This window comes from Nyctereutes procyonoides, unplaced genomic scaffold (genome assembly GCF_905146905.1).
Source record: "Nyctereutes procyonoides isolate TBG_1078 unplaced genomic scaffold, NYPRO_anot_genome, whole genome shotgun sequence".
NCBI classification, from domain to species: Eukaryota; Metazoa; Chordata; class Mammalia; order Carnivora; family Canidae; genus Nyctereutes; species Nyctereutes procyonoides.
Window position 1 is genome coordinate 32,757,545 of NW_026575139.1, and position 25,897 is coordinate 32,783,441.

At 34.0% G+C, this 25,897-nt stretch overlaps 1 protein-coding gene across 4 annotated transcripts in view; it reads right to left on the reverse strand.

Moving 5' to 3' along the window:
- The window catches only part of FUT8 (fucosyltransferase 8), a 313,536-nt gene that overhangs the window by 125,120 nt on the left and 162,519 nt on the right, over positions 1–25,897 (reverse strand). For all 4 annotated transcript variants that reach the window (XM_055304476.1, XM_055304477.1, XM_055304478.1 and 1 more), the window contains one exon: positions 24,589–25,017. In XM_055304476.1, the coding sequence (XP_055160451.1) occupies positions 24,589–24,791 (203 nt within the window). In that variant the 5' untranslated portion in view covers positions 24,792–25,017. The remainder of the gene's footprint in view (positions 1–24,588; positions 25,018–25,897) is intronic.

Below are 25,897 nucleotides of genomic sequence, written 5' to 3' on the forward strand. Positions count from 1 at the left end.
TTTGATTTCTCATTATTCCTATTCAGTTAAATAAAAAGAAATATAATTTGTGGAACATAACTGACTTGCATTTGAAAACCAAAAAGCACTTTATAAAGAATAACCACCTTATCATTGCTAAGGAACTTCTGGAAGACTAAATGAAGATATGCTACAGCATCATGTGAAAGGTAATATAACTGTAAATTTAATCTGTTACTTGAAAATAAAAGAAAGGAAAGGGCATGAAGGAAGGGAGAAAAGAAGGAAGGGAGGAAGGATAAAACACTCAATATATCCCCAAACAATAATCCTCACTTAGAGAGCAGCTACTTTGTCTTATTCAATTCTATGAACATGGCATGCCCTAGCCCAAGTGCTGGCACATAGTAAGTGCTCAGGAAATGTCTATCAAATGACTGATGCATTTAAGAATGACTAGAGATAGTTTCCTAACAAGTAAAAGAGAGGAATATTTTAATTATAATCTTTATAATTAAGGAAGACCTCACCACTTATTTCATTCTCTAAGAGAACACAATTACATCCCCTAGAAAAAGCCAATACTTGAATAAAGGGGGGGGGGGGGAAATAGGTCATAGGTCACTCCCTCTCCCTCCACCAAACCTGTTCATGCTTTTGTCCATGAATTACAAATGTACACTTGTATTTCAAGTCACACTCACAATCATTTTTTGTGAACTACTTTCTAGCAGGGAAATGATTATGACATAAAACTAAAGTAAAAATTCTTCACATATATCCATAGGCATTCAATGCCTGTTTTAAAAATGGAGCTGTCAAAAAACCAACTGCACATACAGCCGCAAGTGCACAAGGATGCAGAAAAACCTTCATAATTAATCCCTGTGTTAACAAACAATTAGAAACTTCCTCAGGAACTAGGAGGTAATATCTAGAAGCAATGACCTTTTATTTCCAGTTAAATTTTTATTAATTTGTAATAAATTTTATACCCTTTTGAAAAATATTTTTTTAAATTTATTCATGAGAGAGAGAGAGAGAGAGAAAGAGAAAGAGGCATGGGCACAGGCAGAGGGAGAAGTAGGCTCCATGCAGAGAGCCTGATGTGGGACTCGATCCAGGATCATGCCCTGAGCTGAAGGCAGACACTTAACCGCTGAGCCACCCAGGCATCTCAATTTTATATCCTTGTAGTCACAACCAAATCATGCAAAGAATTGTTATAATCAATCTGTGACTTTCCTGCAGTGTTAACCATATCAGTAAAGCAAACTGCTACTAGATTCTCTCTCTCTCTCTCTCTCTCTCTCTCACATGCCCCCCCTCAAAGCCTACTTGAACAGTGCACATATCCTTTGGTTAATGTACTAGAATTGTTTAAGGGAAAGACAACTAATTTTTAGCTGAGATATTAAAGATGAGACCCACTTCAAAAAGCCCTCTAGCCTCAAACTACACTATCCTACAGATTAAGACCAAAATATTCTCCTCAGCCTTCCCTCAAGTCACAAATGAAAAAATGATCATTGGTTTGCAAAACCACAATCATAATAGCACTATCTAACCTTTAATAACTTAACTTCATTTAATCCAATGGTATCAAGCTGCTTTGCCAATGTTAATTAAGCTATATAAAATCCCAGTGAGGTAAGTAAGCATTATCAACAACTGAGGGTTAATCCTTTCAAAGAAAAACATGGATTTTACTTATATATCATCTTGTTGTCTGACTGAAGTAGAACACAGTTGTCCAAATAAGGAAGTTCAAGTTCAAAGGCAGAATGTATTATAAGCTCTCAGAAGTAGAATTTCATGTCCCATTCATGTTCTTCAATACTTAAATCTAATCCTGAACTAAATATCAGGTTTTTTTTAATTTTTTTTTTTTTTTTTTGCTTTTCATTGAAAATAGTAACAAATGACAGGCCAAATGAAAACCACATAGACTGTTAATAGCAAGTTCAAAAGTAAATTTGAGTTTCTTTATATTGAAATGGGAAATTTAAAAACCACTCATTCCATATTTATTGAAGTAACAAATGTATTCACGTAACAATTCATGAGGAAGCATTTCCCTCAAAAGACTGAGCTTTGTTTCCAAAGTATCAACAAAGTACTTTCTATTTCCTACCATCATTGCACAGCACTGTTACATATGTGTGTTTTAACAAAATATAGGTAAAATAACTCAAATTTTAGGATACAACATTTTCCCAAGTAAATACTGAAATGCTTTTGTTTGTTTTTCCTCTACAACGAAATGATGAATGTGTAAAATTCCTCAAAATATAACACTAACATCACCTCTTCTCCCCACAGAGATTTTTATCAAGACAGATGGAGTGGCAGAAGGAGGTGAAAGAACATTACTATCATGTGCCCTCAGGCATATAATTGCAGCCTGAAGCAGGAAAGCTATTTTCAACAAATACCAGGAGATTGTTAAAACAATGTTTTAAGTAGGATTTTACTGAGGTACTGAACCCTGGCAGTGTCTTGAAACTTTCTGTCTGGAGTTAAGAATCACAGGTTTTTACTGTGTTCCTATTTCACAAAATAACTAGTTTTCCCACATGCTTAAGTATCTTTTAGACACTAATCCATTTCCAGGAAATGAATTAATGACACATTAGCACGCTGCCATCTAGGCAACAAAACTTTTCCATTATTATTATTCCCCAATGTTTGCTAAAGAGGGAAGAAAGAGAAAGAGACCTCCCAAAGGATTTTCCCCATAGTACCTATTCTTTGGCCCCATGATGAAAAGATATAAAAACAATTCTGCAAGTTATGTGGAGACGTTCAGCTTTCAACAAAAGCATAATCTCTACTTTCCTATCTCTTCTTATATCATGTGACAAACGAACTGGTTATACTGGTTTGAAAACATATTCATTGCAAAGTCATTTCCAATTATAAAGACTTAATGTTTTTCACAGGTTTTTTAAAAAAGATTTATTTGAGAGAGACAGAAACAGAGAGAGAGGGAGAGAGAGAGCACACAAGCGGGGGGATGGGGCAGATGGAGAGGGAGAAGCAGACTCCCAACTGAGTGTCATGCGGGGTTTGATCCCAGAATCCTTAGATCATGACCTGAGCTGAAGTCAGCTGCTTAACTTACTGAGCCACCAAACACACCAATGTTTTTCAAGTGGCTATTAAATTTTCTGCCCATAACCTCATGATCAACAAGTGATTCTTTTTTTTTCTTTTTAAAAAGATTTATTTATTCATGAGAGACGGAGAGAAAGAGGCAGAGACACAGACACAGGGAGAAGTAGGCTCCTTGCAAGGACCTGATGCTGGACTCGATCTTGGATCCCGGGATCATGCCCTGAGCTGAAGGCAGATGCTCAACCCCTGAGCCACGCAGGTGTCCCTCAACACATGATTCTTATTTTTGTACAGTTATAAAGACCAAAAAAATGAATTTACAGGAACAAAACAAGTAGGCAGAGCTCTCAAACACTGAACAAAGAGCTAGGAGACCATGCCAATATGTGAGGTGATCCATTGGTATGGTCATATATTTCTTTCCTCACAGATAGGGAGGATATCTCTGAAAGGATGCACAAGATCATGATGGAAGAGATCTTATGGGAAGAGGAAATGAAGGGTTGAAGAATGGGTTAGTGTGGGGATATTATTTTCCCCGTATCCCCTTTTATACCATTTGAATAGGTATTTTAAGTCCAAGAAACCATGGAGGCTCAGTGTTAAGACCATGCTACCATCTTTTATGCCCACTTCGTAAAATTTTCTAAATGTTAACCTTAACAGTATAGTTTTATTCACAAAATAGTACATGTACTAAGTAAGTTTACCTTACTAAAGATTTTTAGCCTATTATACACATACATATATAATATGGAGCCTATTATTTTTTCTTTGTAACACACTGTGGCTGTCTCTACCAATGCCCTGGAAACATCTTAATTCCATGTTATTATTCATGTAAGAGAGTAAAAAGAGCAGTAGACAAAGAAACATGTCATTTCTGGGCCTCATTTTCTTTTTTCTTGTGTAAGAGTCATAATTTTTTCCTGGATACATGAATATTATATTTTATAGTAAATAACTTCTAAAACTTATAAATATTTTACTAATTTTTGTGCAAGTTAGGACTTACTATTTGAAAGGGATTTTTAATCCCTTTAATAGGGATTTTTACTATAGAAAAAACCCTCAAATACCACTACACAAAAATAGCTATCATTTACATTAACATAACTCTAGCTACTTCAGTGCATATGCAGAAATAAAGTTTATATATAAATTGTATCCAACGGATACTGTTTGTGTTTTTTAAATATAGTATACCTAATTTTAATTTATTACAAGCACAACCTCAATGAAAATACATAAACTCCACAATTTCAAATTGATATTTTCTAAAATATAAAGGTTAAAAAATTGCAGTAAGTCATATATTTAAAATTACATTTTTTAAAGATTTTATTTATGAAAGACAGAGAACATAGGCAGAGGGAGAAGCGGGATCCATGTAGGAAGCCCAATGTGGGACTCGATCCTGGGTCTCCAGGATCATGCCTGAGCCAAATGCAGACATTCAACCACTGGCCAACCAGGCATCCCTAAAATTATATTTTTAATTCCAGATGTTTATTAACTGAAACATAAGAATATTCACATTTGCAACTCTAAATTTTGTGGGCATGCTATTATTCACGCTGTCCAGCTTTGTAACAGATATATTCCATAATCATAAATTGCATAAATATCTAATATTTCATTTTAGATGGTTCACTGCCAATTTTGTTATCAATTTGTTGTATCTTTTAATTGGTTGGATTTCATAATTAAGTGATATTTTCTCAAGAGTACTCACGGGTATTTGGGAATAACTGACTACTGAATTTATACTTGAATGGTATCTTAGCTAGGCATAACATTTCTCGATGACTTTTTTACTTCAGAAGTGCACAGAGATTGCGAAAATGGCTTTCAGCACTGACTGCTCCTGGGAAGACATTTACTAAGGGCTTGATTTTCCTCCCTTTGAAATGATATGTTCTTCTTTTTTGGATACCTGGAAAAATAGCAAAATTCTTTTTTTTTTTAATATTTTTATTTGAGAGAGAGAGAGCAAGAGAGAGCACAAGCAGAGGGGGGAGAAGCAGGCTCCCCGCTGAGCAGGGAGCCTGATGTGCAGCTCCAATCAATCCCAGGAATCAAGGATCATGACCTGAGCCAAAGGCAGATGCTTAACTGACTGAGCCACCCAAACACCCTTTAATTCTATCATTTAACCTAGATGTGTCAAGCAATCAAAATCTCTAGGACCCAAAATATTATTTTGACCTGATGATTGTTTATTCTTTTCAAAGAAAACTTTTTTATATCTTTGAATAATTTTTCTCTTTCACATTTTCCACTCTCTACATCATGCAATTATCTTAATTCTGGATCTCTGCTGGTTCTCTGTATCTAATTTATTCTCTGTGCTTTTATTTCCCACTTTTTCACCTGTATTCTCTGTGATTATATCAAGTGTTTCTTCAATGTTAATAATTTAATTTTATCTATTGTTTTTCTGCTATTTCTACTTTATTTACTGTTTTAGTAACTATGTTTCCAGGTACTACAGAGTAAGTATCTAAGGCAAGGCAACCTGACTTCCATATGCTGAGTTCTGCCAGCCATTATCTCTGAAGGAAACTAGTAACTAGACATGCCACTCCTCAATCTTCACTCTTTGTAACAATGTAAGCAAAATTATACTTTTTTTTTGCTCCTTGTCTAAAATCGTAATAAAAATACAAGTAATCTATACATGTATCAAAAGAGGAACAGCTTAAAAAATCCATATTTTTACAAAAATATCCATATTTATATGTTAATGTTATTTCCTATTACCTCACATTACATATAGCCAGAACTTTTACCCTGGCTATCATTTCAAATCAATCTTATTCAGGGTAGAGAACCATAAAATTGAGAGACCAGGAGAAGGAGGGAGTGGGGGAGACAGTGAAAGAGAGAATATCCTAAGAGATGAGTTGGGAGACAAATAAAAGTATTTATAAATGAATTAACCAATAAATGTATAAAAAATTAAAAGTATCTATTAGAACAATTAAATATTTAGTTTACATACATTCCCAAACTATAATATGCTAGTAGAATCAATGGTGACATTATAAGGTCCAAAAGAACAAAGTTTTCCTAAAGTGCAGAGGCTTATTCTAGTCTAAGCTGTGCCATGAATTAGCCATAACATCTTAGGGGAAATACTCAATAAGCCATCTAATATTCCATTCTTTTGGCATTAAAAATGAGAGAATTAATAGAGGTAACACTTAAAATCCTTTACAGTTATCAAATCCTATCAACATGTAAGTAATTTACTGTACTAGGTACAGCAGCTAGCCTACAAAATGGCCCAGATAGATTCTCACCTCCTGGTATGCACTCTTTCATGTAGTCATTTCCCACAGTGACTAGAGATGACCTATGTAATAACAAATATGATGTTGCCAATGATGAAGCATAACTTTGATTGCTAGGTCATATAAGACATTGAAACTTCTGACTTTTTTGAATCCCTTTCTCTGGGGGCAGCCAGACGTCATGTCATTAAATACTCCAAAATAATTCTAAGGCAATAATCTGCTACACAGAAACAGATAATAAACTGAGACCATGGAACAATATGTTTTGAGTAACTTCTTTTATTTCCTACAAAATTTATCCCACTTTTCAAATGAGTACTGTTCAAAGAGGGACTAAGGAATCAATAAGATATGTACTTTCATGTAAGTAAGATAAAGAATGCCATCTCTAACTACAAAATAGAATTTTTTCCCCATACAAATATAATAGTTTGGGGTGTGGACCAATTCATGACCTTTTCCTTAACATCATGCCCTCTGACATCGACTAAGCCAATTGACTCAAAACTCTAGTATTATAGATTGAATTAATCTGTCATTCTAACAGTTGCTTGAGAAGTAAACTTTGGTAGTAATTTTTATAGGAAATGGTATATTGTTTTATATTCTGAAAGTTACAATGTATTTATGTGAAACTGAAACTGAACCTGAACGTAGTTTACAGAATCTGTCACAAAAGGGACACCTGTGTGTTCAACTTTTGATTTCAGCTCAGGTCTTGATCTCAGGGTTGTGACTTCAAGCCCCTCATTGGGCTCCACGCTGGGCATGGAACTTACTTTAAATAAAAAATCTATCAAGAAAGACATTTAACATCTCAAATGATGGAAATCATTTGGGGCAGAGATTTGTGATTTAGCAAATTCTAAAGATCACTTGGCAAAGTATTCTCCATTTGTCTTCTCTGATGGGGAAAAAAAGAGTGTCTTATTTCCAAGCTAAGGAGATTTGTTAATAAATGTTTAAAGGGGGGGCACCTGGGTGGTTCAGTCAAGGTTAAGCATCTGCCTTCAGGTCAGGTCATGACCCAGGGCCGGGATTGAGCCCCACATAGTTGAGCAACCTGCTCAGCGGGGAGCCTGTTCTCCCTCTCCCTCTGCCTGCTGCTACCCTTGCCTCTCTCTTTCTCTCTCTTTGTCAAGTAAATAAATAAAACATTTTTAAAAAAATTTTTAAAGGTTTAAGTGGATATTCCTATAAAGTGATATATTGCACTTGAGCTATATATAACCTTCAACTAATTGATGTTGCTGCTGTATTTTCTAAACATTAATGTCTTTACCAGTCAGAGGAATGGTCACAGTCACTTTGCTCATACTACTGCAGTTGACTGATTCGAAGTTAACTATATGATCCCTAAAATCACAATTCTGCCTTTAACTTTAGGCAGGGCTGCCCATGTTATCAATGCGGTGGAATTACCCTGGCCCTTCATGCAGAAGGTAAATGTATATCATTCACAAACCAACTATATTTTTGAGCCTCAATAGAGAAGAAAAAGTTTATAGCCTCCATTTTTATTAGCCTCCATACTCCCATTTTCTTTATGTATTCTGATTTCCTTTATATGAATTTCCAATTAACCCAATTAACAAGTCTTTTATTTGACAGCCATTTTGATATTCTTTCCTCAATAAATTGGAGTATGGTCACATATACATATGCATGTATTAGGCTACTAATATTTTAAAGGTGTGTAATATCCCAAGGTTTCCAAAATACCATCTAAGTAAAAAAATATATATATCTGTGATTGATAATCTATTCAAAAATATAAGAAAAAATTTTCTGAAACTTTAAATGTAAACTTTGGATAATAAATCATTATATTTTTTAAAACTGCCTTAATGGGGCAGCCCCGGTGGTACAGCGGTTTAGCGCCTCCTGCAACCTGAGGTGTGATCCTGGGGACCCAGGATCGAGTCCCACATCGGGCTTCCTGTATGGGGCCCGTTTCTCCCTCTGCCCCTCTCTCTGTGTGTGTCTCTATGAATAAATAAACAAAATCTTAAAAAAAAAGGGGGGGGGCTCAGTGGTTTGGTGCCTGCCTTTGACCCAGGGAGCGATCCTCGAGTCCCGGGATCGAGTCCCGCGTCAGGCTCCCGGGATGGAGCCTGCTTCTCCCTCTACCTGTGTCTCTGCCTCTCTCTCTCTATGTCTATCATGAATAAATAAATAAATCTTTAAAAATATAAAATAAAATAATAAATAAATAAAACTTCCTTAACATGCTACTTATCTTCTATTTTAATCAGATCTAAAACTTAGAACAGAGGCAGGAAGCATAGTGCTTTTGAAGAACTATAAATTGCTCAATAAATCAGTTTAGAATCCAAATTAAGAATATTGAGAATAAACGTTAGTGAAGTAAGCAGAGATCATAAAATACTAACATTATTATAACTCTATCTAAAACTAATGAAGTACATTTAAATAAAAATATTTCAGAATAACATAAAATTTCCAGGGGAAAAACACATAAATTTAAAATGAAAGAAATCATATGTGCTTACCATGAATAAAATATGGATATACAACCAAAAATGGGTACTCATGACTTTAAATATTACTTTAATTAGATGGAAGAAAAAAATTCTGGTTAAACTGACTCTTCTGACATTTATGCTCCTTTCAAGCTATGCCTCTGTGGAGCAAAGTGCACTCAGGTACATTGTTCTATTTCCTATATCTCAAAGACAAGTTCAACATCATGACTTTTAATTATCACAATGGGATTCCAATAGCCTCAGCCAGATGTAATGGACAAAATAAACTGCTTCCTCCCAAGATTAAGAAAGTAAAAATCTGACCAAATGTCAATACCTTCCTTTCTGTAACCAAATTTTTGTGTAAATATACAAAAGTCCCATTAGAAAACAAAAAATTCATAAATAGGGATCCCTGGGTGGCGCAGCGGTTTAGCGCCTGCGTTTGGCCCAGGGCGCGATCCTGGAGACCCGGGATCGAATCCCACGTCGGGCTCCCGGTGCATGGAGCCTGCTTCTCCCTCTGCCTGTGTCTCTGCCCCTCTCTCTCTCTCTCTCTCTCTGTGTGTGTGTGACTATCATAAATAAATAAAAAATTTAAAAAAAAATTCATAAATATGTCTGTGTTGATTTGGCAATAACAGAGTCATTCAAGAAAAGAATAATGGGTAGAATAAAAAAGATAAAAATGATTGATACCTATTAATAATAATATATACCAACTCAATATCACACATAGATAATTATGAAAAATAATCTTCATAGGTTTTAACAGGAAAACAAGTCCAGAATACATAAACTGAAATTTACACATGTTGGTTTATATTCTTTGTCACAAACAAGTAAGGTAATATTTTATTCACATTCCCCTTTCAAGGCTTTTGTTGTTAATAAAAGCTTTGGCTGCATAAATGAGTCAATATAAATCTTGCAAAAGCAGCAATCTTCCTAAAATGAATAAACAGAAGGTTCCCAATAGGTGCTTCTGAAGTACTATAAACTTCACTTCTATCATATTACATGAGGTTCCACACGTAACAGAAAACAAGATGTGAATATTTATCTCATTAGTAACCTCTGCCGGGTATCTGAGAATAACTGGTCACGATAAGCTTCCAAAGATGATTTACTGGTAGTTAACTATTTCTTTTTCCATTATGAATTTTTTCAGGACTTTAAATATCACATTTTTATACTTATTAGGGCAGTGGTTCTTAATTTTTTTCTATCCCTCTAGTTTGTATCTATATGCATCCTCAAAGCTGAAATGGTCTCTTGTAGGCAGCATATAGTTGTTGTTGTTTTTTTGATCTATCTAGTCACTCTGTCTTTTGGAGAATTCAATACATTTACACTGAGAGTAATTATTAGTAAGGACTTACTAATGCCATCTTATTAACTGTATGTATTAAAAATACACATCAGATCCATCTAGATAATTAGTTAAAATAAATTACTGAGCGACATCTCCAGAGTTTATGATTCGACAGGCCTTGGGGTGGGGCCTGAGCATTTGGATTTGTAGGAAGTTCCCAGGTAATGTTCATGCTACTGTCAAATGACCATACTTTGCAAGACAGATGTGGTAGGGGTGGGGGTGTGTGTATGAAATAAGTGAAGGTGATTGAGAGTACACTTATCCTGAAGAATTAGTGATGTACAGAATTGTTTAATAACTATATTATACACTTTAAAATAATATAACTGAATTTTAATTATGCTTGAATTTTAAAAAATAAATAAAAAAAAAGACAACCACACTTTGAAAACCACTGCTTTGGGGTGATTCGATGAAATCAGAAGTCTAGTTATAAAACCATTACAGCATCATCCTTCCAATTTTTTTTTTATCAAAAAGAAAAAAAATTTGCTCAGATAAAGAACACAAATACAGAGTATAAAATTATTTTCAAGTTTTCCTTTACATTAAATATAGAGTGTAAACCATCCTGTCTCTCATTTATACAGTGACAAAAAACATTAATCAACTATAAGAGCAAATCACGGTCTTACAAAATTTTTAAACATCATTAATAACTTTAGCAGTTAAAGTCAAAGAAATATCCCCTAGTCTACTCTTTTCCTAGTGACTGAATATTTAGAGAGAGGGGGAAATGGAATTCAGTAAAGAGTAGAGAGGCACAATATCAATCTGTGTGTCATGCCTTTTAAACATCTATCTTCCTATAATTACCACTGGTTCTTGCCAATTTTTATACTTTGTTATAAAGATATGTATATAATTTTCTTCAATCCAAATATGTCAGGGTGCTTCCTAAATGGATTCCAAGAACCTTCCCTTGAAGCAGTTTGGATTCAATAACAACAACAACAAAAAAAAAGTATATAAAATTATTCCAATTAATCAGTTATGATGAAAAAAGAAATATCTTTACAATGAATTTCTCTGGAAAATTTTGGTATTAAAACTCTAAATAAATGCATTCCTAAAAACATACTCAAAACTTCCTTTGTAGGAAGCAATATGTTTTTAATACTGTGGAGGATACAAAGATGATTGAAATAGGCCCTACTTTCAAGGTGGTTAGCACTAAAGAGGTAAAGATAAAACAAGTCCATATATATTTTTTAACATTTATCTGAGAGAGACAGAGAGAGAAAGTGCACAAGTGGGGGGTGGAAAGTAGAGGGAGAAGCAGACTCCTGCTGCGTGGAAAGCCCAATGAGGGGCTTGATCTCAGGACCCTGAGATCATGACCTGAGCCTAAATCAGGAGTCAGATGCCCAAAAGAATGAGCCACCCAGGTGTCCCAAATCCATTAATATTTTTAATACAATACCTGGTAAAAAGTGCTACAACAGACAATTTTATGCAAGAAAGAAACTGGGAAAAGGCTTTAGGAAGAAGCTTATTGTACAAAGGCCCTAAATAATGGACAGAACCTCAATGGACAGACTCAGGGGAAGAGAGGAGAGTATCAATATATGCACATTTATACATGCATAGAGAGGCATATATCAGAAACAGCATTCTCTTTGGGTTTAAACTTTGAAAGCATGATGCAATTTTTTATTTGCTTGGTTCTCTAAACACAGAAGTTTCAAATACTTAAGTCTGTTATATCTTTGAATGTTAATACAATTTAGGTAGCATATACATCTTTATTTTCAATTACTAGACTAGTACTAATTAATTGCTCATCTAACTTAAGATTTCTTATCTGACTACAGAATATCACTTTAAAGAGGAGTGTTCTACTGATATAATATTGTATACCACAGTTTGGATAAATGGTCATTAAAAGAACCATTTACATAATATGATTTCCACAAATCTGATTTCCTTTAAATTAAGTAGACTAGGCATGACATCTGCTCTGAAGCAGTGGTTCTCTCTATATAAATGTTATTGGAAATAGAAAAGAAACAAAAATAAGATGAAAACCAAATGTAACTTCCATTAAAGGATGATCAATAATAGTCAGTCTCTATATACAGTACTACAATGACAGTAATAAACTTCAAAATATGTTAACAAATGGTGTATGTGGTGAATGCATTTGTGGGTATTAGTGTATGTGTGTTCTAAATCTATACTCAAAGAGTAATAAAATATTTTATTGGGAAATAAGCCCTTCAAATTTGCTTATATTTTATTGTTGAGAATTTTAGCATATTCATCGAGGATATTCTCTAGTTTTCTTTTTTATAGAGTCTTTCCCTTCTTTTAATATCAGGATAATTCTGGTCTCATAAAATAAGTTTCCTCCTCTTTAAAGTTTTGGCCCATACAGTTAATCAGATGGCATAAATAACTCTTTAAATATCAGTAATCACTCTAAAGGTAAATGTACTAAATTCTCCAGATTCAAAGCAATCCCCAACAAAATTCCAATGGCATTTCTCACAGAAATAGAAAAAACATTTGTATGGGCCCACAAAAGATGCTGAATAGCCAAAACTACCTCAAGAAGGAAGAATAAAGTTGGAGGCAGCACACTATGATTTCAAACCATCTACAAAACAATAGTAATCAAACCAGTATGCTACTTGCATAAAAGACACATAGACGACCATTGAAAAGAACCAAGGGTCCAGAAATAAACCCTCACATATGGTCAACTGATATTTGACAAGGACATCAAGAATACCCAAAGGGGAAAGGATAGTCTCTTCAAGAAATGGTGCTGGGAAAACTAGATAACCACATGCAAAAGTACGAAATTGGACCCTTATCTTACATCACTAACAAAATTAACTCAAAATGGACTAAAGACTTAACTGAAATCAACTTCTTGGGAGAAAATATAGTGGAAAAGCTCATTTATGTCAGTCTTGGCAATAATTTTTGGATATAATGCCAAAAGCACAAGCGACAAAAGGAAAATTAATAAATGGGACTACATCAAACTAAAATAAATAAAAAAAGCTCTGCACAGCAATAGAAATAACCATGAAATAAAAAAAAACAATCTAACAAATGGGAGAAATATTTACAAATAATGTGTCTTATAAAAGACTAATATCTAAAATCTATAAATAACTTATACAACTATACAGCAAAAAATGATCTGGTTTAAAAATGGGCAGAACTAAATATATTTTTTTTAAAGAATACATACAAATTACCAACATGTACATGAAAAGATGCATGACATCACAATCATGGAAATGCATATCAAAATCACAATAAAATATCATCTCACACGTGTTAGAATGGCTATTATTAGAACGACAAGATATAAGAAGTATTGGAGAATAGAGGACCATTGTGCATCATTGGAGGGAATGTGAAATAGTACAGCAGCCACTATGAAAAACAGTATGGAGGTTGCCAAAAAAATTAAAAATAGAACTACCATATGATTTAGCATGTATACACACACACACACACACACACACACACACACACACACCTGAATATTATTCAGCCATGAGAGAGATGGAAATCCTGACATTTGAAACAACATGGAAGAACCCTAAGAACATTACACTAAGTAAAATAAATTACAGTATGATAAATACTGTATAATCTCACTTATACTTAGAATCTTAAAAAGCTGAACTCCTAGTAACAAAGAGTAGATTGGCTGTAGCCAGGGGGTCGGGGAATGGAGGGGTAGAGGAAATGGGTGAAAGTGGTCAAAGGGAACAAACTTCTAGTTATAAGTTGGGGGATCTAATACAGCATGGTGACTATGGCTCATACTACTGTACTGTAGAGTTGGAAGTTACTAATACAGTAAATCTTAAAAGTTCTCACCCACACACACATAATTAAGTAACTAACCTTACTGTGGTAACCATTTCATAATATACAACAAATCATCACACTGCACAACTTAAACTTACATAATGTTATGTGTAAATAACATAAAAACCTCAATAAATCTGGAGGGGGGGAGACAATATCCCAAAAGAAACAGTAATATTAAACTCTTCAGCCAGCTTTATTTCCAATAAAAGGCAGTTTATTAGCTAAGAAAAATCTAGAAATATTATTTCATTGTTATAATTAATTCAATATACATGAAAATGTGAACTATCTAGAATTGTTATAGAAGCACTTTGTCAACAACTAAAAATCTAGTAAATACAAAAGTCCATGACCTTAGGGATAGTGCATTAGGCTTAGGTTCCAAAACCATAGTTTCCAGGAGCTGATTCAGATATCCTTTGATACCTGAACAGAAGGATGATCAAATCCAGGAGTTAAAATAATGCCACAACTGCCTTAAGAGAACCATTTACACAAGGTACTGCAAGAACACCTAAAAGTATAGAAGTGTGGATTTCAGAGTTACAGAATAGATCATGTGACTATTTTTGCAGCTGCTTATTATGTTTCTATATTCAACAGGCAGAATTCAATCTGAGCCTTGCCTTTACTGTAAAATATTAAATGTCAGCAAAATTATGAGGGAGGAGGATGCCTGTCTTCCTCGCTAACCTTTAGTCTGGGGAAGCTACCAATAGCTAATAAAAATAATGATCAACTGGTATAGGTTAGTTTGCAATTAATCTTCTGTGTGTGTGTGTGTGTGTGTGTAGAGTATGTAACATCAACAGTACTGTGGAAAGATATACTCTCCAAAATGCTGGGAAGCCAGAGGCATATTGATTATTGGGATATCTTAAAATGAATTTTGCTTTCTAGGGCTTTCTTGGTGTTAGGTCTGGCTCAAGAACTTATAGATCCCAAAGCTGATATACATTCCCTTAAATGGAAATGCATTGACTGTTAGCACATATTCTTCAAAAAAAAAAAAAAAAAGATGACATTAGTTCCAGGTATAAAAAGATTAGATATAACAACAAATGACCTTAGAGCTAGATAGACAATACCTCATGTGGACAATTACACATGTAGTTTATAGGACTCTAAAGAGCCATCAGGGAATCTAAAGGGCCAACAGAAGCTACATTTAGACATATTACATATATTCCTACTCTACGTGGCCACTTGTAATAAACTTATATGATTAGATTAAGTTATTTGATCAATCTTATAGCATATGGTTTCTTTCTACAAATCCATGACCCACATAAAATGCTACAAGTACTGAATATAGCAAACTTCTGTGTCAAATGTGTCATTTGTATTTATTTGTACAGATTATAAGCTTTTATTATAGTTAAGTCCAATAAATATTAAACACACCCCTTATATGCTTAAATGGGTATATCTATATAATTTAAAGATTTAATGATTCAGCTAGCCATTTCTGATATCAGCATACGGGAATCTTAGATAACATGTAACAATGACCAGAAGTAATTATAATGTTATTTGGATATTTTGGTCATTATTGATAGGCTAGTAAAACATACTGTCCTGAGTAAATATTTAAAGGAAGAGAAATCTGAAATGGTATAAAAAATGACAGTGTTTCAGTGTACTGAAAATTAAATACCACCTCATAATTCCTTGGAAGATTCTATTTCTGTTTCTACAACTGACTTGCAGAAAAATGACTAAGTCTCTTAGCTTCTGTACACATCGAGTGGTATAATATTTTTGAAGTGCTATTGAATACAAATTAGAACTAATATTAAACTATACTTCTGAATGTCCCTTTTGTCTTTATTTGCAGATTTAGCATTCTGCATTTATGAGGGGAACCTGTTTCTCTCCAAACCTTATTAGACTCCTTTAAGGATTAAGATGTGAAACATCTCTGCCAAGCAACACCTTTTGCATACAGTTTAAAAGAACAAAAGGACTGGATTAAAATCAAACTTATTTTATTTGAACCAGCAACAACAAGAAAAGCACAGTATGCTATTTTAAACTATACTTCCTTCTATCCATCATAATTCATAGGCTAACTATAATATTTTATAATCTTTTTATATTTATTTTCCTTCAGACAGCTTTGTCTAGAATACTGATCTCTGAACTAAATAACCATTTTCTTTCATGATTTTAACTGAATGAATTATGAAATATCAATATGACAACTGCAAAAAACATCTTCATAATGAAATAAACGTCTACCTAAAAGAAATATGAGAAATAGTCCAGAAAAGTTGTTTTCTAAACAACTACTAGATTATGTGTTGTCTATAAATCAGATAGCACAGAAATTGATCACTATAAGCCATATTTCCTATAGTTATTAGCTTCAATTATCAAGAAGTGCTCAGAGCTATTATCAACTCCATAATATCAGGATAAGAGAATAAAGAATAATATGTAAAAAAAAAGTTCAATCCAGCTCCTAAACTCAAATATTCATACATTTTAAAATATTTAATGCAAATTCACTTTGTCTCTATGGCATTTATACAAGGAAAATAATTCAAACAGAAAGTTTAAATTTTTTCAATCGAGTTAAGATTTTCTATTCTTATTGTGTGACATCTCTCTGAAAGAATGATCTATTCTTTCCTAGAGACCTTTCTGGGTAGTGATAATAATTAAAATTCCTATATTTTAAATAAAGCTTAGGATAGGGAATTATAATTCTTATACCTAAAAGCATCAGCCAGCTAAAAAAATATAAATTTAGCCAGGAAACCAAATTATAAGGAATAAAGCCCATTCTATGCTATTCAACCTAGTGTATTACATAACTCTTTTGTCTCTGCAAAAACGTACAGATCTACCAAATGTGATCATCTATCCCAACTGACTTTCTTCATGATTTTGATTCCAGGCCCACAGAAGTTAAGTTTTCTCAATGTAGAGAGTTACTCTAAAAAATATGTAGGTTTCTGAATTTTAATCCACTGAAATAAGAGAATTCTTTCTATTAGAAACAAAGGAAACAAGTATTCTAAATTCCATGAAAAGTATATAAGGTCATGTGCTTTTTAGATTATTAACTACCTACCATAGGGTATAAAACTAGTTTATAAACTACCATTAGAAAAATTACTGTTTAGTGATTAACTACTAATACAAAGGAGGGCTTCTCAATGAGCTTTTAAATCTCTTGTTAAAACTTAACAAAATTCGGGATCCCTGGGTGGCGCAGCGGTTTGGCGCCTGCCTTTGACCCAGGGCACGATCCTGGAGACCCCGGATCGAGTCCCACATCGGGCTCCCGGTGCATGGAGCCTGCTTCTCCCTCTGCCTGTGTCTCTGCCTCTCTCTCTGTGACTATCATAAATAAATAAAAAAAATTTAAAAAAAAAAAAACTTAACAAAATTCCAAAATAGAGATTATTATTACCATTTTACATCTGAAAAACCTGAATATCAGAAAGATTGTAATCTTTTAAGAGACCATTTAGTAAGTAGTATACTTGAGATCCAAATACAGATCTGAGAAACTCATACTCCTTTCATTTCACCAGACTGTTCCTTTCTAAACATACCCAATCTCTTACCCATAAGTCCCATTTCAGCTCCAAGTCTAAGCTGCTTCAAGGAGGCGGACTGATGAAAACATGGGATAGCTGAACATGGAGTAAAAGCATAAAACAAGAAGAAATGAAAGGTATAAAGTATATAAATATTTATAGTAAAGTAAGCAAAAACATAAGAATAATATCAATAATTGGACTTTGTTTTACTTTCAGAGCATGTCAATACTCACATGCAATATGCATAGCAATTTAGAGATTAAGAGAGAAAAGAGCTAAAAATGAATACATCTTCATTCACACAAACTTTTGGTCAGCAAATTTTGTATAAGGGGCCAGAGAGTAGGTTGAAAATATTTTTAAATTTTTAACTATTTTAATTACAATTAAAATAGGACACTGTCAAAACTTGTGGGATGCAATTTAAAATTGCTTAGAAATTTAAAGCATATATTAGAAAAGAAGCAAGATTTAAAATCATTGATATAGGGGCACCCGGGTGGCTCAGGGATCAAGTCCCTTTTCAAGCTCCCCATGGGGAGCCTGCCTCTCCCTCTGCCTATACATAGTCTGCCTCTCTGTGTCTCTCATGAATAAATAAATAAAATCTTTAAAAAATAAATAAATAAAATCAATGATATAAAATTCTTCCTGAAAAAGTTTTAAAAACCACAGCAAAAACAAAAACAAAAAACCATACATGAAAAAGAGATTATAAGAAATTATCAAACTAAGAGAAGAAATCAATAAAATAGAAACAGACATATGATTAGAGAAAAAACAAAACAACAACCAGACTACTTCTTTGAAAAGGTAAATGAAATTGATAAACTCTTAGCAAGATAAAAGGAGAAAACACATTTAATATCAGGAATGAAAAAGGTACATCACTACAGGTATTACAGGTATGGAGAAGAAAATTAGAAAGGCATTATGAACAACTTGATGTTTATACATTTAAAAATGTTGATAAAATGTACACATTCCTTGAAAAACACATCTTACCAAAACCGATATAAGAAAAAATAGAAAAAAAAATAGAAAACTGAATTTGGCCAATTTCTATTGAAAAGATCAAATTCAGAATTTAAAACCTTACGTCATGCCCCCTTTCACTCAAACGCAAACCTTGCACCCTTCTCAAAAGACTCAAAGACTCTAGACCCAAATAACTTCACTGGTAGAATTCTAACAAAGATTTAAAACAGAATGAGTACCAATTTTATACAAACCCTTCTAGAGAATAGAATTGGCCTGTATAACCTTGCTCTAAAACCCAAAAGACATCATAAGAAGGAAAAATTATAGGTAAACATGTCTTGTTAACACAGAAAAAAAATTCCAAAATATGACAAGGACAAACTTAACCCAGCAATATATAAAAAAGTTAGTAAAAATTTCAGGGAGATAGCAGCTGTTTGTCAGACTGGGAGGGCTAGGAATCTTGACTACAAATCTTTTTTTTTTTTTTTTTTTTGACTACAAATCTGAGAAAGATATTCTCACACAGGGGAGCAGTATTGCCCCTAAGGACAAATTAGATACTCTTAATAGCATAAAGAATAACGGATACAGCGTTGCAAAAATAAAAGGCACATATGTAAGGTAAGGTTAGAGGTAGATGGCAGGTGTTCTAAACATTCCAAACCATTCACTTGCTCTAGGAATATAAGTACACTCTTTACATGAGAAATGGGCAGTTACAGAGAAGAGAGCCTAGAGCAAATTTTCCAATCAACCAATAGGAACAAAGGCATCCCCCACTTTCTAATACCAGCTTGTCAAACAGAAGAAGCAAGATATGACCTGTGAAACATTACATCAGTTTCCTTTCTACCCATTCTGTGTCCATGCTTCTGTTGCTCCAAATTTTTCCAACAGAAGACTCGTGCTTTGGCTCTAATACATCTGGGAAATTTACTACATAGCTTAGAAAAACAGAGAAAGCCATAGATTAATTATACAAATCCCAAGAAGCAAAGATTCTGTGAACAGTAACTTCACATTATTAAAGGTTGAGAGAAAACAAACATGAAGTATAGAAAAGCATTCTTATAGGGTAGCAGGCTGAGAAGGTGATTACCTCTAAATTTTTAAAAGAATGTTTTACAAAACAAGTACCACATGTTTACCTAATGTGCTGGCAATTAACAAGTAAAAAAGGGATGTCTGGGGAATGCCAAATAAGAGCATACAAGAAACATGAGAAAATAAGTAGATGTACCTTGATTCCTGAGCAAACAAATTCAACCACTAATTTTAATTGAGGTCAGTATCACCTCATGTCTAGATTTAATACTACATTTCCAAGTTAATTTCATTGCAGTGAAGCACATACCCTAATTCCATCTGAAAATCTAAATCTTACTCAACCGTCTTCAATATGTCATTCCTCTGCTATAAACCCAACCACAAATAACTCTATCAACCAAGTCTAAACCAAACTCTGGCTATCAGGACCACAATGATTTGACCTAGTCGATTACTTCTGGAGATGAGAATGGTAGTTTAAATATGGCTACAAATTCTTTGCAGTTTTTCCCTGTGTTCCCTGAATATGGAATGTCCCTTTCACTTGCATACACTATCAGAATATGGCAAAAGTGTGACTTTTGATACTGGGCCTCAAAGGGACTTACAGTTTCTGTTCTTTCCCTCTTGGAATACTACTACATAAGAAACATGGGCCATCCTGCTGGAGAAGCCACATGTAAGGGTCCTAGCTAATCATCAAACATGTGAGTGAGGTCATTTGGACTCCCGTATCACAATGCAGTAGCTGCAAGAGTGACCCCAGACTAGAAAAAACAACCAAGCTGAGAGCAACCCAAATTAAATAATCAAGGAAAAAAAAACTTTGTTTTAAGCCACTGGATTTTTACTCTATTATATATATAATGTATATTATATACATATATAATTTATATTTACATATGCATATAAATTTAATTTTTTATATCGAAATACAATTTTAAAAAAGAATGCAAAAATAAGAAAACAAATTTTAGTAACAAAACCCAATTTTTTAAAATCGACAATAGGGGCACCTGGGTGGCTCAGTTGGTTAAGCATCTGCCTCTGGCTCAGGTCCTGATCCTGGGGTCCTGGGATAAAGTCCCACATTGGGCTCCTTGCTTGGCACAGAGGTGGTTTCTCTCTCTCCCTCTGCCCCTCCTCCCAGTCGTGCTTGTTCTCTTTCTCTCTCTCTCTCAAATAAATAAATAAATAAAGTAAGTAAGTAAGTAAGTAATAAATGTGAACAGATGCCTCACTAAATTATGGCAATTAATAAGCACATAAAAAAATGTTCAACATCATTGTGGAAATGCAAATTGAAACTCAGTGAGATATTACTACGTTATCTATTAAAACAGCTAAAATATAAAAAACATAACAGCAAATGCTAGCAAAAGTAAGAGGAACTGGAACTCTCAAGCATTGCTGGTGGGAATGCAAAATGATATAGATACACTGGAAAACATTTGGGCAACATCTTAAAAAATTAAACAAACACTCAAATGACCCAGAAATCCCATTCCTAGACATTTACCCAAGAGAAATAAAAACTTATGTTCACACAAAAGTGTTAAAAAAAAAAAAAAAGACAACAACCCTGAGATACATCCTTACTATGGAATACTACTCAATATTAAAAAGGAATTAAAATAATAGGAAAAAGAAAAAGACTACCAATCCACACAATAACATTAATGAATCTCAAGTACATGATAAATGAGAAAAGCCAGACTTATAAGGCTGGCTTATTCTATTTATATGATATATTTTAGAATCAGTATAAAATACAGAACAGGGCAGCCCGGGTGGCTCAGCAGCTTAGCGCCGCCTTCAGCACAGGGCATGATCCTGGAGACCCAGGATCCAGTCCCGCATCGGGCTCCCTGCATGGAGCCTGCTTCTTCCTTTGCATGTGTCTGCCCCTCTCTCTCTCTGTTTCTCATGAATAAATAAAATCTTTTTTTTTAAAAAAAGAATTGTTTTAAAAAAATACAGAACAGAAAAAAATTCAGTACCAGGGACAGAAGGTAAGGCTAGAATCTGATTACAAAAGCACAGAACAGAATTCTGGTGGAAGGTAGAATTCTTCTATAATTTAACTGTGATGGTAGTTACAAGACTCTAAGCATTTGCTAAAATTTATAGACCTATATGCTGAAAAAAACTGAATTTTATTGTAAAGAAATTATTCATCAGTAAGTCAGAATTAAATAGACTAAACACACACATAAACAACCCCCCAAACATTGTACTTAAACATTTGCATCCCTCAGAATAATGATTAATTTTTCTAAATGTGTAATTCAATCAACAAAATTAGCAAATTTTAGCTAGAGGATGAGTTAACTACTTTTAAAACTACTGTCCTAACTCTTAAACATTGTAATTTCAGGCTTCTGGATCACTCTCCAATCCAATCTATATTCCTCATCCCAAAGAAATGACCTAGATTTGCAGACATATGAATAACTCCTGTTTAGCTTACAAACACATTGTCATCTAAGAAAAAGACATAGAAAACTGGGTACAAAATGTTATAATGAGAGGGAAAAAACACCAACACCCACAGCACTTCTACTGTTCTTCCTTTTATGCCGGGGCTCTAAAATGAAATCCCTCTGGCTGAAACACAAGTAGCCCCACTGGTAAAGTTGATAGATGGGTCTGAAGAGGTTTTCTTCCCTAATGAGGGAAAATAAGAACTTATTTATTTTCCTAAAATTATCTATCTATACATAAAAATGGACTTGGTCTGTTTTCAGATTGTATTTATGATGATATTACAGCACTGTCTATTACATACTATCTCAACTCTTACAAGTTGTCTCTACATTTGAATGTAGTAGTAGAGAATTTAATTTCAACACAAAAGAATACAAAGAAAGTGACTTAAGAGACACAAAGATTGGGGCGCCTGGGTGGCTCAGTGGTTGAGCATCTGCCTTCAGCTCAGGGCATGATCCCAAAGTCCTGGGATCCAGTTCCACATCAGGCTCCCTGGAGGGAGCCTGCTTCTCCCTCTGCCTCTCTTTGTGTGTCTCTCATGAATAAATAAATAAAATCTTAAAAAAAAAGAAGACACAAAGACTATTCTGCAGAAGAAACTACTATTATTAAAGGCAAGCTTCCTTTCATGCAAAAAAAAATAAGACACTTGGCAGTCAGAAATAAGCCAACTGACATCAGTATCGAAGTTGGAATGAGGAGAAAAATAATTATTTATGAGCCTGAATTGTTAAGAAGCAAAATCTTTTCCAAGGACCAATAATCCCAGGATGTAGAACAAGATTTTACTATAATCATAGCATACTCCAAAATCAACTAGAGCAGTAGCTATTCTTAGTGATCTCCTACATGACACTTTTAGTTGAGATTTCTGAATCACTGACTTCTCTCTGGTTTCTCTTCAGAGGCAATACACCTTATCAGAGTCCAGGCTTTTGAGTCATACCGCCAGGATGCAGGATACTCCACCACCACTTGAAAGTATAACCTTGGGAAAAATTAAATTCCTTAATATTGCTTTGATTCCTCATCTGTAAAATGGTTATGAAAACAAGTATCAGCATCTCATAAGGAAACTTATGAAATTCAAAGAGATAATCCATGCAAAGTCCTTGGCATAGTACCTGGCACAATAATAGCTATTACTAACCTCTAAATTATCAATCTTCGATTCTCATAACAAATGACTGAATGAGACTATGGGAAGATCACCTTCTCCGTGATACTCCCAGGCCCCCACCCAAAAGGAAATAAAATGATATATAAATCCAAGAAGTTATCTGTTCATTTTTAATTCCTGGTTACTTTGCATTTTACCACATGGTACTACTAAAAATGACAGGAATAATTTTTCATTCATTATGTAAAATTCTTAACATCAAGCACTGTCTTCCAGAGAACATAAAAGGGCCAAAAATAATATTATGGTAAAGAAAAAAGTTGAGAGAAAAGTAAATTCTAAAGAAAGTGCAAAGGCAGTGGTGGCAGGGAGATGAAGGAATGGGAGGAGAGAAGTCTTCTCTAAAGCCTTTAAAGTATGTGACACTGCCAACTGTATTCGTCCTTCACAGAATGCTCCTCAGCTTCACCAATCTAGCACTCTCCTTCTCTCCTTCCTCATCTACTCTGAATGCTCAATGCACAACAGGATGTTTTCATTTTCCACTCCTCAATTTTTTTGTTCTCAAAAAGAAATGAACTCTGTCCTCTTTTTCTCTACACTACAACTTCCCTTAGGGTCACTTACACCTCTAGAGTAATGAGAACTCGTTATCTCAAATCTTCAAACTTTAGCTTGAGAAACAGCAAGCACTAAATACATAACCACCTTCATATATAAAACAGAGGATTTAGAATTAAGGAATTACTTGTTCCCTGAAAATACAAGATTTTATTTTTCCAAACAGCTGATGCCTTCTAACGTACATGTCACATTTTGTAATAGACTAGAAGTAGCAACAGTAACAATTCCCTAGATTCCATATCCAGTTGTTTTATTCAGCAATGAATTTTTCTTTCTTCACTTTAATAAGTTAAAGATTATTAGCTCAATTATTATAAATGTCTATTATTGTCCATATAACAAAAATTTTAATATGCACTAATTTAAATCATACAAAGTTTATATTTAATGTATCAAAATTATCAAAATGCTGAAGATAACTACTAGTGAAATACAAAAACAAATTAAATGGCATGGTTTTTCTATATTAAAATTCATATGCAAAATAAGATTTGACACCATGGAGAAATTATGTTAAATATATAGAGCTATCATTGTTATAAACAGTATCTCACTAAAATATTTAAGTTTTTGCAAAAATAGCAATTTAAGGAAATCATTAAGTATATTTTAATAGGTGAATGAAGCCCTGCAACTAAAAAGAAAGTACTGTACTTCATCACTCTCCCTTCAGTTTTTTAGAACCTACCGGAGAGATTCAGCCATTCGCCTCAAGTCTTCATTTTGCTGTTTTAAACGTTCAAGCTTTGCCAGAATCTTGGACAGTTCTCGGCTAGAGTGATCAGGGTGGTCATTATCTCGTACCAAGTGACCACCTATATAAAATAGCAAGGTCCCCCAGGCAAAAAGAATGAGCATAATCCAACGCCAGGAACCAGTCCATGGCCGCATTTTCAGATTTTCAACTCACTCTCCTGGCTTCCTGGAGCTCAAAGAATTGAAAACATCATAACTCTGTTTCTAGCTAGTGCATAAGTAGTAGCCTTCTGTTGTTTCAACACATGATGCTTCAGACAAATTGGTGTCTCTGGTAGTCCTGTAGTGAATCTTTCAAAGAGATCCTCCTGGTGGTATGAGTAGGAAGCTTTATTGTCCTGTGCTTCATGGACTCTACATGCTGTGGAAAGAATAAGAAATATATTTAAATTATTTAGAATATGCAAAATAGCAATTGCGGAGATTCATGGAGTTAAATGAAACACATTGGTGTTGAATGGTCCACAGGGTGGCAAATAACTTAACAGCCTAATAATAAGTAAAAAGCAAAAGCTTTTATGTCTACATCATCCATGTAGACCAGGGCTATACCAGATAAATTAATTAGCTCTAAGCTTGAAAGTCTTCTAAGTGCCATCATAATTCTTGTTTCTTATATCATTGTGCAATAGATAATACACAGAAATCAAAAGATTATCTTTGAATGAACAATCAAAGCCAAACAAACATATTCAACCACATATTTTGGCCCAATGTTTCCATGATCCCCAACAGAAACATGTTTTTCCCCCAAAGAAAACAGTTTTTTCCCCAAAGAAAAAATTGTAGGCAAACATATAACTTTAACACCATTTGAAAATTCCAGAGCTATATAAGAGAAGTCGTATCTCCCTCCAGCCACAGAGTTCCTTGTAAAAAAGAGAAAAGATGAGAAATAGTTTTTATATTCAAGACTGAATGTGATAGGCACTTGAGCATTAATGAAAGTTATTAAAAACTAAACAGAAAAGTTGGGAGAAAAGTTGGAAAAGAGGCTTCAAAAATTACTACAGAGTTGCTATTTTCCTACTTTTGAACCTCAAATTTCAACTGTTTTTAAGTGGCCAAGTATTCAAAGAAAAGTAAATCTCTTCAAACAAGTTTTCTATTTCCTTCCTATTCCTACACTATTTTCATCATCGTTACTGGTTTACACTAGTTAAAACATACAACAAAAGGAATTGTACTCACTGAGAATTGTTTGAAAACCAAATAGAAAAGCAATAATCAAAAAGAAAACT